The 16265-nt window shown below is 50.9% G+C and overlaps 2 protein-coding genes across 2 annotated transcripts in view; both read right to left on the bottom strand.

Moving 5' to 3' along the window:
• TEKT3 (tektin 3) overlaps nucleotides 1-16265 on the bottom strand; it is a 176506-nt gene that overhangs the window by 89188 nt on the left and 71053 nt on the right. The window lies entirely within an intron of this gene.
• Nucleotides 2892-15291, bottom strand: CDRT4 (CMT1A duplicated region transcript 4). The gene is made up of 2 exons (XM_060134641.1): nucleotides 15174-15291; nucleotides 2892-3349 (listed from the first exon to the last, which is right to left on the bottom strand). The coding sequence occupies exons 1-2, from the start codon at nucleotides 15241-15243 to the stop codon at nucleotides 2892-2894; spliced, it is 528 nt and encodes a 175-aa protein (XP_059990624.1). The 5' UTR covers nucleotides 15244-15291.

Genomic DNA, 16265 nt, shown 5'->3' with positions numbered 1-16265 from the left:
GACACTGTTTATCCCGCCCTGTCCCATATGGACATCGGATCATGGTCAGGACCAAGGCACAGAATGTGGGGTGCCAGCGGGCCCCACCTAAAGCTGGGGTGTTCCCGCATCCCCTGCCGGCCCTGCCCGCCCTCACCCCCACCCCTACTGCCCCAGAGGATCCCTCATGCACACGGCCCCGCCCCGCCCCGCTGGTTTAGGGCACTGCAGTGTGATTTTCAAGTGCCCAGGTAGCTGGCTGAGGCGCTGGGTCCCTGGGAAGAGATGCGGGTGGGGAGGGGTTAGTGAAGGAGGAAGGGGGAGGGTTTCCTGATTATTTGACAAACACAAACCCAGGTCTGAGCTTCAGTCCGGGCTCTGACGACATCAGCTCACAGTAAACCCCAGGCCCCTGTGGCCTCGATAACCTGCCGCCCCTGCCCGTCACTCCAGAAAGGAGGGGCTTCCAAGAAGCTTCTAGGAACGAATGACTCAGCTAAAGCTGAAAAGAGACGCTCGGTCCTGACGGGCACCCTGGCCAGCCCACATCTCACAAAGCACTTCTACGATCTTTTTTACCACCTCTGCTGACACGCGGAGCGAGGCTGCGGGGCTGGGACTCTGCTGCGGGTCTCCGTCTCCAGGGACACGGAGCCAGTCCCTGCTTGGGGTCCCTGGGCTACGTGTGACTTCTCCTCCACCTCCCAGGATGCCCACCAAATCCCAGGGGTCAAAATCCCTACCTCGGGGTACCCAGCTTTTATCCATGTCCTAAGAAAAGATTAAGGGGACTGTGGGGCAGTCGCGCCTCCTACAGCAAGGTCCTCCGGCCCATGAAAGGAAGAGGAGGATTTGCTGCCAATCAAGTGCATGGCTCCCCCAGGCCCCTGGGTTGAGGCCTTCCCCCCGCCCCGCCCCCCCCTCCCTTGCCAAGTGGAGGGCTCCCAGGCCACCGCCAAGCACCCGGTCCGCACCCACCAGCACTGCAGCCTTGTTTACACAGTCACCCCCCCAGGGACCCGCGAACCCAGCTTGGCCTTGAAGGGACTCCCTCCTTTCCAAGGAATTAGACTGTTTCTCTCTCAAAAACGGCCTCAGGAGACAATGCGTCTGGACCGCAGTTACAGACACAAGCCATTTTCATCACAGCATAGAGTGCGTATGTCCTTGGTTCCCGCTTGTGTGGTTGTAACAGGCTGAGAATTAAACTAATCTAAACAATACTGTCTATAAAACAACCATTTTAACTTAGAGAGTATATGCGTGTAACAACTGTCAAACACCTAGAGATTTAAAAAAACAGAAACAACAAAACACCCAAAAAACTATGTAACTAACACTAACACAATGAGGATCTATAATCCATAGCTTCCCAAACATACTCTGGCTATAAATCCCCATAAAAGGAGAGAAGAGAGAAGAATTCTCGTTGGGAATTTATCACCAGGCTCCATGTCTATAAATGTTCCGTGGACCCAAATGCAGTCATTCAGATTCACTGGAAATCACCTATTCTTTTTGCAAAAATTCAGCCTCTTCCAGCAACTAGCACATTGCATCTTCTATGTCTCCGTGAGGGAAACAGGGTGAGTATTAACTGCTTCACAAATATAAGCAGAGAAACTCAGGTGAGGGCAAAGAAGAGAGATGCTACCAATGAGGCCATGCTCAGCAGGCAAGCCCCAAGCCTGAGACCGTGTGGTCTGCCTGTCATAACTCGAGTCTCTTTGTGTCTAAAGACAGAGTCTTCTGCGTCCAGACTGAGTACAGCATCGTTTGCTTTGAGGCCAAGTGGGAACAGCTCAGAGCATGGGTGGACCAATGCCAGCTGCATCTGACAAAGCATAGCTGGGGTCCAGCCGGGAACCTCTCCCCCAGCCAACTGAGCTCCACAAGCCTTAAAGAACTACAGGGGAGAAAAATCCTCCATTTCTCAGCAGGGGACGCCCGGGTCTCCACTGCCACGTTGTAAACCCTCCAAGGAGCAAACATCCCAATACCAGGTGCCAAGGCGGGCAGCAAGGTGGGATCGCCCAGAACCCCACCGGGCAGGTAGTGAGCTCATCTTCCCTTGGCTCCAAGCCCATCCTTTTGCACTCTGCTTTGAGATGCAGGGCTTGGGATCCTGCAAATCACATTTCTGCTCCCCTCCCGGTGAGGCTCTGCCCATCAGAAGAGCCAGAGGGAGTCCGGAGGCTGAAGGAAGAAGAAGGAACTCGCTCCTGATTTGTTTCCTGTTTACCTCTGTCGGCTTCCTGTCCCTTTCTGTTTCCCCCAGCGATTCTCGTTCACTCGGACGGTGTCAACTCCTTCCAGAAACAAATATTTGAGTCCCATTTTGGTTTTCCGAACACTCTCAGAGCCAACTTCGGGGCGTCCGTCAGCCAAACAGCTCCCCCTCCTCAGAGGCAGGGCTGCCACCCCCAAAGGGGTCTCCTGCGAGCTCAGGACACCAGCGTCTGGGAGCTGAGATGCAGCCCACCTGCCCCTTCTCCGAGTGTCTAACTCTTAACGCCTTCTCTTTGTCCCCCCAGCCTGCTTCCTGCGGGCGCCCCCTCCATCCACATCTCTGTGCCCCCTTCCTGCCTTTGCAGCTACCTGGCTAGAAATTCTTTCTATCAAAGGATCTCTGGTGTGATTGCTGTCTCCTGCCTGGACCAGGACTGATTCACCCCCAGCTGGGTCCTAAGCATCTCTGGCAGGATCTAGAGCCCGGGGGCTTCCCACCCGCACATGACTGCACTGCCAGACGGGGTGCCCTCACCCCCTCCGTGGCCCACATTCCATCTGGTTGATCTCAGCCGACCTCTGCCCGAGCAGGGGCAAGTCCCAACGCAAAGGCCGTCACGAAATATGTGGCAAATGGCCCTTAACTGCTGTACAAGCTTGGGGGCGGCTGCGGGGACTCCCTGTTAAACGTCGGGGTGTTTCTCCTCGCCGGCCAGCAGTGAGCGGTACGGAAGCACCCTCATCCTCGGCTTCCGGGAGAAGATGATCTTGTTGTAGTCGGCGGTGGGACTTGCCCTAGCATCCGCGTGGAAGCGGGTGCGCTCTGGAACCACGGGGGGACCCGTGTCCGACATGGAGAAAGAGCCCCACGCCGAGAGCGTGGTCTCTGACCCCACGTCCTTGAACATCATGTTGCCTAAGGACGTGAAGGACTTTCTCCTTTCCAGCTGGATGACGCTGGGAGGCTTTCTCTGCCTGCATGTCGGCCGGCTCTCCTCGGCCGTTTGCAAGCGTTCCACGTCTCTGGCTTTGCTTTTCTCAATCAGTCTTTTCACCAGCGGGGATGTGTACGTGACATAGGCGGGCCACAGGTCATGTTTCTCAAGCAGATTCACAGGAAGCCCGATGTTTTCTGTCAGTTCTACCGGCAACGAGAAATACGGGCAATTTAGAGGCACTCGCGGCCAATGATTCCATTCTTTAAGGGTCGGAGGGTATCGGAACTACATGTTGGATTTCCCCCCCATCATGCATGATAGCCCTTCCATCCCCCGTATTCAGTGGGAATAAAATGAAATCCAAAGTTAGGAGACATGGACTTTCCTGGCAGTCCAGCAGTTAAGACTCTGTGCTTATCGGAGAATGGATTACTTTACAGGTTCATCCGCGAACATTGGAAAGTCCCAGGGAATGTGTCCACTGCCTCCTGCCAACGTCCAAGGACTAAGAGATCGGGTGGCTTCTAACAAGGTCACGGGTGAGGTGGGGAGCTGTGACCCCACTTTGAGAACCATCGGTCCAGGGCCACGCCACTCCACCTCTGTGAGCACTAAACCCCGGGAGAGCCTGGGAAAACACGGCGGCGGGGTCCCGCCCCAAGGATGCAGACTCCGCAGAGCTGCTCTGGGGACTGGAGAACTTGCATTTCTAAGTCACTCCCAGGCGCCGCTGCTGGTTTGAGCACCTCCTGTGAGTGGTCCTGGTTGAGGCTGAATAAGCTCTAAATCTTTCTTTTTGGCTGCAACATACACGAGGACCGGCTTGTGCAGGTGGGAAACGCGGCCCTCAGGTGAGCGACCGCCAGACTTTCCACCCCTTTTCCCTCCTCATCGAGGAACCACTGTGGAAGGCAAGGGAGCGAGCTCTTGACGGGGGTCACCTTCAACGCCACTGCATTTATAAGTAACACTCCCAATGTCAGTGTTTTATTATAATATACCTCACGAAGCATAGCATCCTAAAGATTCATTCAAACTCTTAAAAAAAAAAAAAAGCGAGTTTCTGTCAAACCTAGTCAGATCCAGGCCTCATGGATTCCTTACTGCTAAGTGTTAGTGGCAATCTTTCATGACAATACGTTTTTAGGAGAATTCACAATATCATTTTTCTGAAGCTAGGGAAGAAATAATGCTCAAATAGTCCTCTAAGCTAGAGAGAGTTTCATGTAATAATAATGATGATAAAATGGAAGTTGAAGCACCTTATGTCTCCTTCTAAGACCTAGAATGTCAGGCCATCCATTCCAAGTCCCCAGCAACACAGAGTATGTCATCCAAGGGGTCACCGTCCTTGCTTACCCACCTCTAACCAAAGGAATTCCTGGCTTATCCTCCACGTTTGTAGGGCTATTAGAAACATGAGCACCAGGAGTCCCCTGGCGGCCTAGTGGTTAGGACTCGGCGCTTTCACTGCCGTGGCCCAGGTTCAATCCCTGGTCAGAGAACTGAGATCCCACAAGTCATGCGGTGCGACAAAAACAAAACAAAACAAAAACAAACTAACAAACAAAAAACACATTGAATTATACAATAAAAATAAGTGTATTTTTTTTTTTTAAGTAAGAAATGTGAGTACTTCTCCCCATACATACAATAGGATTAATCAATCATGTCAGACGGTGGAAAAATGCTCTGAACCGGCGATATTTGGGGGATGTGGGATCATTCATCCTTGCTTCTAAGCCTCTAGTTTATGAGCCCTGAAGCTTCAGAGAAGCCCAGTTACTAGTGAATCGTTCGTTTCAACAGCATCCCCCTCAGAGCCCCTTGCCCCATCCCGCTGCTCCCATCACAGCCTCCATGGCTGATAGTACAATTCCACAGACTGGTAGGTGTTCTCACGCCTGCTGATGCAGAGACTAGGATACTGTACAATCAAGGGTGGGAATGTCCGAGACAGCCTCAAAACTCACGGGGAGGACTTGTTTAAAAATCAAAGGAAAGGGACTTCCCTGGTGGCGCAGTGGTTAAGAACCTGCCTGCCAATGCAGGGGACATGGGTTCAAGCCCTGGTCCAGGAAGATCCCACATGCCGCGGAGCCACTAAGCCCGTGCACCACAACTACTGAGCCTGCGCTCTAGAGCCCGCAAGCCACAACTACTGAGCCCACACGTCGCAACTACTGAAGCCTGTGCGCCTAGATCCTGTGCTCCACAACAAGAGAAGCTACCACAGTGAGAAGCCCGCACACCGCAACGAAGAGTAGCCCCCGCTCGCCGCAACTACAGAAAGCCTGCACGCAGTGACAAAGACCCAACGCAGCCAAAAGTAAATACGTAAAATAAATAACTTTATAAAAAAAATAGAAAATCAAAGGAGAGAAATAGTCGACATTAAGTCTGAAGACAAGCTGTGGGCTCTGATAATTTCCTCCAACTCTGGCATGCAGGGTCCATTCTGTGTCCCTAGAAATGAGACGCAGACCAGTGGTCCCCAGACAGAGGCAGCATTGCTGGGGCAGGAGGCATGACACTGAAGGCGTTTTCTTGTTTCTCCTTCAGGCACGAAGGCCCGTGTTCAATCCTCTGGGTTTTCAAGCCCAGTTCCTCCCACCCACCCCCCGGTCTCATATCCCAACATCCCCAGAATCTAGTCTGATTGGCCGGGTTTGGCCCAAGTCAGGAATGACACTTGTCTGGAACCTGATCTGAGACCTGGATCGTGTCTCTTCACCCCGTACGACCTTTGTATCTCACTTACGAGATGAGGACGAGCTCCTGTCCTGCTTCTCTCACAGAGGCGTGGTCGTTATAATAAAATGTTATAATAAAAATAAAGTGCTTCTACGTCAGTGCCTCCAGTTTCGCTGCATGTTGGGATTACTGGGGATCTTTAAAAAACTCAAATACCTGGCTCTTCCCTGCCCCCACCCCACCACATTGTGATCTAATTGGAATAGGATACAACACAGGCAGCGGAATTAAAAGCTGTATTCTAACATGCAGCAAGGTTTGGGAACCGTTATCGTAGAAGCTAAACCCCCCCAAAACACTGAAGGTTTATAGGGTTTTAACTACTTCAGAGATAGGAAACAGGTCCAGGAGGTCACTTCAGTCTTTTTTAAGTTCTAAGACACAGATTTAAGAATTTACACATTCAATTCCGACGTATATTCAAGGATTCTTTGTTATGTATGTTCAGGACTGCATATCAGTGGCCTTTAACCATTTTAAAGGACCCTGGAGCATTCCCACCACCACCTGCCAATACGGGAACCACTAAGACCGAAGAAAGCGCTGAGCTAAGAACACTGGGGCTGAGGATGGTGCTTTGGTGCAGAGCTAATTCACGCTCTATCTGTGGCCACAAGCTGCATCCTTATCTCGGAAAACCATCCTGCAAAAGGATTTTGTGGGTTCCAGGCAGGACCGATTGGATGAGTGGGCACGAGTCCACCCCACTCAGACTGTTTGCCCCACAAATGCTGTGAAAGTAGTGCTGTTTGCACACCCCTGATGGGCAAGACAGTATCTGGCTCCAGTGTCTCCTGAGCTGTGCCCCCAGAGAATGCAGGCATCTCTCAAGATGTTAAGAGGTGTTACTTAAAGGAGGGGAAAAGTCCATGGCAAAGACCACCCTCTAAGGGCTGCATATACTTTTTAATCCAGGGGGCCCCATACACGTAGTCTGTGTGGTTTTGCAATAGAAATACAGCAAGCCTGTCCGCAGTCCAGCTGGCCTGAAAGATGACGTGTTAAATTCCTTTAGTGCAGGCATTTCAGAGCCTGTGATAGGCTGACTTGTTCTGTAACTCTCCAGAGGGAAACTGGGATGCAGCATCCCCTAACCTCATATGACCAGGGAATCATTCATTCATTCACTCACTGGGAAGGGCATCTCAGGGAACTAGTAAACCAGGGAAACGGCTGGGAGAACTCTGAAACAATGTCCTCGCCAGCCCTTGTTTTGGAACCTTGAGCATCAGAGGAGGTTCTGCCATAAGTGGACAGAGGGACAAACTTGCTCAGGGTATAGCTGGGTCTTCAATGACTCACTTCCTCCAGAACCAGCCTCAGAAGGTTGGCCTCACGAAAGTGCCCATCCCCAGAAGCGCCAAGCCAATGCGAGGGCCCAGCACTCCCCGGAGACCAGACCCACTTCTCTCTGTCCTCTCTGCTCTGCTCTAACCTGCAGGCATCTTGCGTTGCTTGCGTCTCCTCTCACTTTTCTCCCTGAACCATCCGGGGAGCTTGTCTGTTCCCCGAGGGAGAACCACATTTTCCCCGACAGGAAGCTGATGCAGTTTCTTTTCACCTCTGCGTGTTACCCTCCTCAACCTCCCGTTTCCTCCCCTGCCCGCTCTTTCCTTATCTGCCCTCTGGCTACTACTCATTTATTTGGGGTGAAGAGGAAACTTCCACTTAGGCCAGAAGTGCCTGGAGGCTTATCTCTAAGAGCTGGGCATGAATCAACTTGGCGCCACGTGGGGTGTCTGCACTGATCTTCATCCGAGCAGCGCTCCCATCTTACAGGCCGAGTGTACGCTTTGACCCCCTCCCCGCACTTCAGACCTGGGGAAGCCCAGTGCCCCCCACAGACCTCCCGTGAGCACCACCCCCATCACGGCTCTCTCCACCTCTTCACCCTGTCCCGTCCCCCCAAGACAATGGAACTGGTGGGCTCCAGGGGGGCCTCCACGAGATCCTGATTTGATGCTAGGGAGCCCTGAGAATTCCAGAGCTGTTAACGCAGAGGGGAGCGGGATGGGGAGAGGCAAGTTGGTGTCCCCTCACCCCTCACTACGGGACAACGTGCTGGCCACCTTCTCTTCTGCAAACACACACACTCCAGGGAGAGAAGGGACAAGCCCATTACTGAGCTCTGTTAAAAAGCCAAGTTGCCCATGACGGGCAGCTTTGGTAGCTGATACAGACCACGCCTCTTTCTGGGGGGGGCAACGATCTCCAAGCACAGCAGGGGTGGGGGGAGAGATGGGAGTCTCATGAGATGGGACGGTCTTCTAACACAGACCTGGCATCACCGATTCGCCATTGCGGCGGGAGGGAGGGAACACGCCGCTTCTTGAGAACCCTTCTGTACCCTCCATATTCTCTAGTGATTATGCACGGACTTTGAGGGACACAAAAGTGGAAACAGAGTTCAAGCACCCACGGCCACGCAACATCAGTTCACTCAGGCACGCAGGCACTCCGCAAATGTACGCCGAGCTCCAAACACCGCACTTCCAAGAGGTGCGGATCCCGCGCTCACCCAGAACCCGCTGTGGACGCGCCATGCTCACCTCTTGCCTTGGGGGGTCTACCCTTCTCAGTGTCAAGGGTCCACAAGGCACGTTCGTTTCCCATGCTGATAACAGATCAAACAAGACTAATCCATGCCACCTGAGTCATCAGAAACAAAAGCGGAGAAATCCCTGTAGAGACCAGAACAAGTCCCCTCGGCCACTCTGCAGATGGGTGTCCGGTGCCTGCATGTACCAGGCCCAAAGCAGAATGAGACCGAGCCTTGGTTCAAGGGGCTCCCTGCCCAGTGAGGAGACAGACCACAAGCTTCCTAACTCAGCCTGGGTGGGGAGGGATGGCAAGAAACAGGTTCAAGGAGAGGAGATGATTGTGCTGAGTCTTGAAGGACCCGGGGTGGTGGACGGCAGGCCTCGAGGGTCTCAGATTCCGAGTGCACCGCGTCTCTGCTCGGAGCCCACATTCCTCTTCTCTGTGTGAGGATCACACAGGCTGTTTCCAAGCGGCATGGATTCTGCATAGGAACCGCGATGCTGAGTTGGCTGAATAAACACTTGACAAACGCGTTACAGGAAGAAGCATTGGGCACTGGGTAAAACTACGCATCTGAATTTTATATTTATCTGAGGAATGTTCAGTTATAAATATTAAAATTCCCACTTTAAGATGTAATACAAAGACCCGTTAGGCTAAAAGTACCCATGGCCGTAAGTGTCTAGAGATCAAGTTTCAAATTTTTTAATGTAATTTCCCAAACAAGCCCAACAGGCCTGATCAGAGGAGAGCTTTTCAGCCTTTTCCTTCCGTGGCCGTTTTGGGGCAGCCGGGTACACTGATAGGCTAGACCGCTAGGAAAGAGATGAAAAACCAGGCAGCAAGAACCAGCCCTGCCTTTTCGTACTCAGGAAACCAGACATGAAAGGCTTCAAGCGGTTTGTGCTCAGAGACCCTGTCTCTGCCTGACAGCTGGCTCAGGAGTAAAGGGACCATGAAAATGTGTGGCTTCACAATGTGTAATCAGTCAGAAAGAGGAAGTTCTGCTTCTCTGGAACAATGAGGGAAACAGACAGGCATCTCCCAGGGCTGGCCACAATCAGCGGGCCCGGCCACCCCCTTTTATGATGCTCAAAGCACTAGCAACCCAGGCCAGTGTTTGCTTTGAAGAAGGTGACTTGCTAACTGCTAACATTGGTTACCTTCAGGTCAGGGACCAGGGGACCAGAGAGCGAAGGAGGGAATTCAAATTTCATTTTATCCCTTAATGAAAAGGGTGAATTTTTAACATGGCATATATTACCTACATTTAAAATACCTTTAAGAAAAAAAAATAAAAGAAATCTCAAGCAAATTGTAGAAACAATGCTTTCTTTTACAAAACAATATTGTAGGTAATAATTAGGAGCAAAATTTTATTTTTTTATCCTTGTATTAATTTGATTTTTCTGCCTGTTTACCTGTACTTATTTTTCTTAATTGGGGAATTTTTCATAAGGCCTCGTTCCACCTGATTATTTTCTTAAACTTTGCTTTAAACATATTAAAATCCTTTACCTTGTTTAAAAAAAAAGAGAAGTGACTTTCATTTGAGACTGCCTAGAAGCCAAGTACCAAAGTGACTGCCTTCTGCAGGGTTCAATTATCCCATCAACACATTGACAGCTTGGCCTCAGTGTCAGGCTTTATCCCGGTTCATGCCAGGATGAGAGACAATCCAGGCATCACACTTCGCACCCAACTCTTGGGTCACCCGTAAACGCAAATTGCAATGAAATCAAACTCCCAGCTGTCTGGGGTGAGTTGTCCGCAGCTGAACCACAATCTAGATAAACCACCCTTGTGAAAATTAAGGGTTTGACTTTGGCCGTACCTTGTCCTGAATCTCTTCATTCATACTCAGCAATCATTTCAGTCCTAAAACAGCTTACAAGATGGAGATGCAACAAAAGGAAGATGCGACGTTTGGGGATGAAGCAGAGGAGGAAAAGCCGCGTAGATGGATACTCGGCACTGTTAAAGTTGGAAGGTGGAGTGAAGGAGGCTGAAATCAAAGCTGGGCAGAGACGACCCTGTTCAACTGGAGTCCCACACGCCTTCCCACGTCACCAGCCCCACGTTCACGAGCAGATTGTGAGCAGGAAATAGAGCAAATCATCCCCTTTCCCAGAAAAGCAACTCAAGGCCTATGTCGTGTCAATGACGGTCAGCTGCATTTTGCTGTATTTCTTTTTCTTTTCTTTTCTTTTTTTGGCCTAGAGGTTTTCAGGATCTTAGCTCCTCAACCAGGGAACGAACCCAGGCCCCCGCAGTGGAAGTGCAAAGTCCTAATCACTGGCCCACTAAGGAAGTCCCTATTTGTATGTCTTCCCATAACGGGAATTATAAATCAGCGTTAGAGAAAGTTTGGAAATGCTATGTTTTAATCTCACAGTCCAATTACCATCACACGACTCTGACCTATGTGCTCTCACCTAGTTCTAACATGGTATGGGCACAAAACGTACTTTCGTCTTTGAATCCATCATTTTTGCTCTAACGTTAAACTATCTACCTTTGTGGTCTTAGAGATTCCTCTGCTTAGTCATCCATCAAATGAATGCACCATTATTAATCATATTATTAATCATTCCTCCGTTCGTGTTTTTAACTTTAGCCACTATGAGTGATGAGCAGTGACTCTGAAAGATGAAGAGCTCCTTGGTGCCCTTCTGCTTCTATAAACCTGTGCATTGGAAGGTGCTCAGAAAATGTTGGCCACTGAAGGTTTCTGGTCCCCCAAAGTTCTCGGTACCACCAAAGCCCCTCCCCTCTCAGTCCTGGGAGGTGGGTAGTGTCCTCCCTGATCCCCTATCCTCCCTGAGCAGCAGGATATTTGCCACCACGGTCTCTAGGGTTCCTACCAGCTCCAAGGCCCATCGTTTACCGCAGCACATTCCACACTGATGAGGCCAGAAGCTAAAACAGAGTCTGTGCGCGACTGGCAAAGTGCAGCCGACTTCAGGCAGGAGGACCACAGCTAAAGCCCCAGATGCCACCGTCATAGAAGGTCAGGGAGGAAGTTAGAGAGAATCAGCTCCCTGAGGCCAAGACCAGCTGTGCACGGGGAAATCGCCCGAGAAGCACGCTATGCTCTGTGAGGCTTTATTTTGGGGTTTTTTTATTTTTGCACAGATATTTAGGGTTTTCCTTTAATTGAAGTATAGTTGATTCACAATGTTGTGCTAGTTTCAGGTATACAACAAAGTGATTCCGGTTTATATATATGTATATATACATATCACTGAATATAACAGTTTTATATATATAACAGGATATATATGTATGTGTATATATGTACGTGTATGTACATATATGTATGTGTGTGAATATGTATACACGTGTATGCATACATACACGTGTATATGTATGCGTGTATATGCATGTGTGTATGCATGTGTGTGTATATTCATATATGTGTGTGTACACACACACACACACATATGTTATTACAAAATATTGAGTTCCTGTGCTGTGTGATGCTTTGTTAAGACTGGATGTGCTAGCAGGGAAACAGCAATGCGATCAATGAAAAATACTCTCTAAACTTTCAAGGGGTGGGTCTCTAGGGCTCCAGGCATAGGAGCCAAGCGAAGGCCACACCACAACCCTCTCCCAACCAGGAGGGATGAAACACTCCAGCCGATGGTCCAGACACCGTGCGACCGGGAAGGGAATGAAAGAACTTCGAAAAGGAAACCAAGTTCCTATAAAAGCACAAGGAGCGCAGGGCACTTAGTGAAGGGCCACCAGCCTCAACTCCCCGCCCCAGCCCCCTGCCGTGACGAGGCTGTCCCAGCACGACCACAGCCAGTAAAAAGCACAGAGGTCCTCAGTGAGGTCCCTGAGCCATCACGAAGTTGTCGAATTGTGTCCTATATTTTCTACTAAGAAAGCAAGGACATGTGGGACAGATCCTTCCACAGTTTGCACGTTTCCTCCACGCTGTGCGGGGGAGCAGGGACTTGGGAAGGGCAGGGCTGGTTCTCTGAGAAGTGACCGAACACAAGGGGGGCCCACTGGCTATCTGAGTTGATTAAAGGGGTCCCCTTTTGCTCTTGTGCTCTCAGCAATCTTCTAAAAATCAACAACCCAGTAACTCATAGGTACAGGTCCCATTATAAATTTAAGATGTTGGCATCCTGAATGATGATTCATTTTCTTTTGAATTTGGTCAAAATTAATCTTTCCACCTGAGCCTTATCACTCTGTATCCTCAATTCCACGGGGACCTTGACAATGAACCAAAACATGCTCCTGGGACCCATCTCTTCCCTGAGACTAGTCCCAGTTGTTTCTAACTGCTTATTAAACAACCTCCTCTAAGCACTTGTATTTCCATCAAATTCAAACTTGTTCAAGACCAAAGTCAGTAGCGGTTACCACCCCACAGGTCCACAGACGCCTCGTCTGTCTCCACACGCTGTTTCTGTCAATGGCATCAGCATCCTTCCCGATGCTCAAAGAAGAAACTCAACTCCTCCTTCCTTCTTTCACCCCAAATTCAGGTGCCAAGGTGACGTCCATCGGTTCTGTGGCTTGGCATCTCATCTATCTGCCGAGTCTTCACTCCAGCCTGACCCCCTCCCCAAAGTCCACACCTAGACTTTAGCTGCCGTCTTTACATCTTCATTGGTGTGTCTAATAGGATATCAACGTTTTCACGGCTCAAAAGGAACTCTTGGGCTTCCCTGGTGGCGCAGTGGTTGAGAGCCCGCCTGCCGATGCAGGGGATGTGGGTTCGTGCCCCGGTCCGGGAAGATCCCACGTGCCGCGGAGCGACTGGGCCCGTGAGCCATGGTCACTGAGCCTGCGCGTCCGGAGCCTGTGCTCCGCAACGGGAGAGGCCGCGGCAGTGAGAGGCCCGCGTACCGCAAAAAAGAAAAAATAAAAAATAAAAAAGGAACTCTTGGCCTTACTCCCTAAAACGTTCCTCTCTGGTCTTTTCCATCTCAGAGAGAGGCACCAACCACCATTCACCGAATTGCCCAGTTCAAAAATTGGGGTTGGGACTCCCCTGGGGTCCAGTGGTAAGATTCCGCGTTTCCAACGCAGGGGGCGCGGGTTCGATCCCTGGTCAGGGAACTAAGATCCCATGTGCCACATGGTGCGGCCAAAAAAAAAAAAAAATCAGGGCTGCCTGACTCCTCTTGCTGCTTCACTGAATACATGCGATCCATCATCCTGCCCCCTACCCACTGCCCCCACCATCACCCCCTCCCATTGCCTGACTTCCCGACCTCTCCATCCTTAGCCAAGCATCAACAGCTGCCTCCTGGCTGACTGGTCTCCCTGCTTCTCTTCTACTCTTGTTCTCTGCGAGCCCTTCTCCCCAGGGGACCCAGAGCGATCACTTGTAAACATAAATCAGATTAGATTATCCCCCTGCCAACACTCCAGTGGCTTCCCATCCCATTTAGGACACAAGGCAAATCCCTTCCCCTGACCTACAGAGCTCCCCTTGGTCTAGCCCCGCCCACCCTGACAGCCTTCACCGCCCCCCGACCACAGGGGCCTCCTTCTCGCCTCAAACACACCAAGCTTCCCACGTCGGTGCGGGGCGGGGGGGGGGGGGGGGTCCTTCTGTAGCTGCTCGCCCTGCCTGGGACGCACTTTCCCTGATTTTCGCACGGTTCTTCCTTCCTAGGAGTCAGGACGCAGCTAAGTGTGAATTCTTCAGGGACGACTTCAGGACAGCCTGAAACAGCCCGCAGTCACTACTCTGCCTCCCGTTCTAATCCTCTGTGTAGCACTATCCCTGACCGACACATCTCATGATTTACTCATTTGTTTATTTTCTCTGAACCAACTAGAAGGCAATTTGCTCTGTCCCCAGGCACTTGGATCGTTAGATTAAAGGATGTCACTGCAGTCGCCACAGCAATTTCCCCAGAATCTCTAAGGATTATTAGGAATCCAAACACCAGGCAGCTCCCCTTGTACAGGACCCAGAGGAAAGCATGAGCTGGCTGACTTGATAACAGCCACAACGAGAGGTCAGATGGCAAAACACGGAACGTGACCTAAGAAATATGAGGAACGGACATGGTGCGTGGAAAGGCCTCGGTTTACGTCCCAGCGCTGTCACTTACTGCCTTTCACTGGGCAAATCACTTCCCTCCCTCTCTCGGACCTTTAGGTTTTTCCATAGGCGAAGTGGGAATGACACCCCTCTCCCTTGTAGGATTATTGTGCAGACTGAATGAGACACTGAATGGGAAGTGCCCAGAAAACAGCAACAAGGCAGTAGCTTGGGGCCACCAAGTCCAGGATTCAGGCTTCACTGAAACCCTGTGTAACACGGAAAGTCCACGGGGCCTGAACAGACCAAATTCCAACTCAAGCCCTACTCCGATTTTCCTCAGAGCCTCCATTTCCTCTCCCACCTGGTCCAACACGTGCTCCATCCCCTGTGCACCTACCAGAGGTCACCACCGCCAGACGCGGCAACGGGGGAGTCGGCCATCTGCCCTTAGTGGATGAAATGGCCTTTTCTTCCCTCAGGATGATTATACATTTAGACGTGTGGCCCCCCCCCTCTAGTCCCTTTGTCGCTCCTTCCGGGACTGTTCCAATGACACTTCTTTCGGGAGGCCGACCAGCCCCCTAGGTGGGCTTCCGCCTGCCCCTCCTCTGTCCTCCCAAGTGTCCTATCTGTGCCTCATCTACCAGAGCCATTTATCCCATTGTGCGTGACTTGGTATAGGGATCTCTCTCCCTGGGCTTTCTCACCTCGTTTTGATCGCCTCTGGTTCCCACTTCTCCCGCATGGAAGCTTCTGAAAGTCCCTGGCGTGGCTCATTTCACGTGGCTCATTTCACAAGGTTTCTGGAAAAACAGTTTGAGGAAGGCAAACTGGCAAAATAGACTATCATGTAACTACCATGGATGGTTTGAGGGAAAATGGACAGTTGAATACACAGGAAACTGTTGCCTATGGTTAAAAGAGAAAAATAGCAATGATCAGTTCCCCAGAGATCAAGAAAGAGGTCTTTTGAAATCAGGGAGAAACATTGTGCTACTAGTTTCAAATGAATCTTTCTAGGCACAAATATACACAAATAGTGCACAGCGACCCGTAACTGCCATCCACATAGAAAATATGTGTGGGTAACGTGCCAGGAAATTCTGAGGTACTGACAAAAGGAGTTTTTGTTGAGTCAGAAATCCAGTTAAACAAGGGCTTTAATGTGTGTCTTTGGCACAGTGGAGGGATGCATGGAATACTTTTACAATCCGGGAACGGGCCCTCCACGGCGTGTGCCGGGTGGACGGACGCTCTCTCCCAGTGAAGGCCTGGCCCTGCCGACCCACCCTCGTGCAGCCTTGCAGGAAAACCAGCTCTCTCCTTGCTGCTTTCGTCTTTCTGTGATCTTATTGTGTGTGTATTTCAATATCTCCGGAAGGCGACATATAAGAATTAGCCAAAGTTCCTAACGGAACAAGGCTGCCTATGAAATCATTGTTTGGAGTAAAGCATAGAATTAAGAGCAAGGGTGCAGGACAGGCAGCCACTGCTCAGCTGTGTGACCCGAAACGGAATACCTAAACTTCCTAGGTCTCAACGATCTCATCCGTAAAATAGGGTCAATGACAGGAACTGCCACGAGGACGCTGTCATGAGGTGTGTCATGTAAAGCACAGCACACGGGGCCCGGGCGCACGTGAGGGTGACTGGTTGGACTGTTCTCACCCTCGTTAACACGCAGGACTGTGACATCCGCAAAGAGGCTGAAGCAGGGGGAGGGGGCAGAATGGGCTCAGGGTGGGGGGCCCCCCACATAGCTGCTGCCACACTGCTGTCCCAAAGTCTCACTCATCCCC

Source organism: Lagenorhynchus albirostris, chromosome 20, assembly GCF_949774975.1.
Source record: "Lagenorhynchus albirostris chromosome 20, mLagAlb1.1, whole genome shotgun sequence".
Lineage (NCBI taxonomy): Eukaryota > Metazoa > Chordata > Mammalia > Artiodactyla > Delphinidae > Lagenorhynchus > Lagenorhynchus albirostris.
Note: the sequence above shows the minus strand (reverse complement) of the source record. Positions and strands in the feature narration are given on the sequence as shown.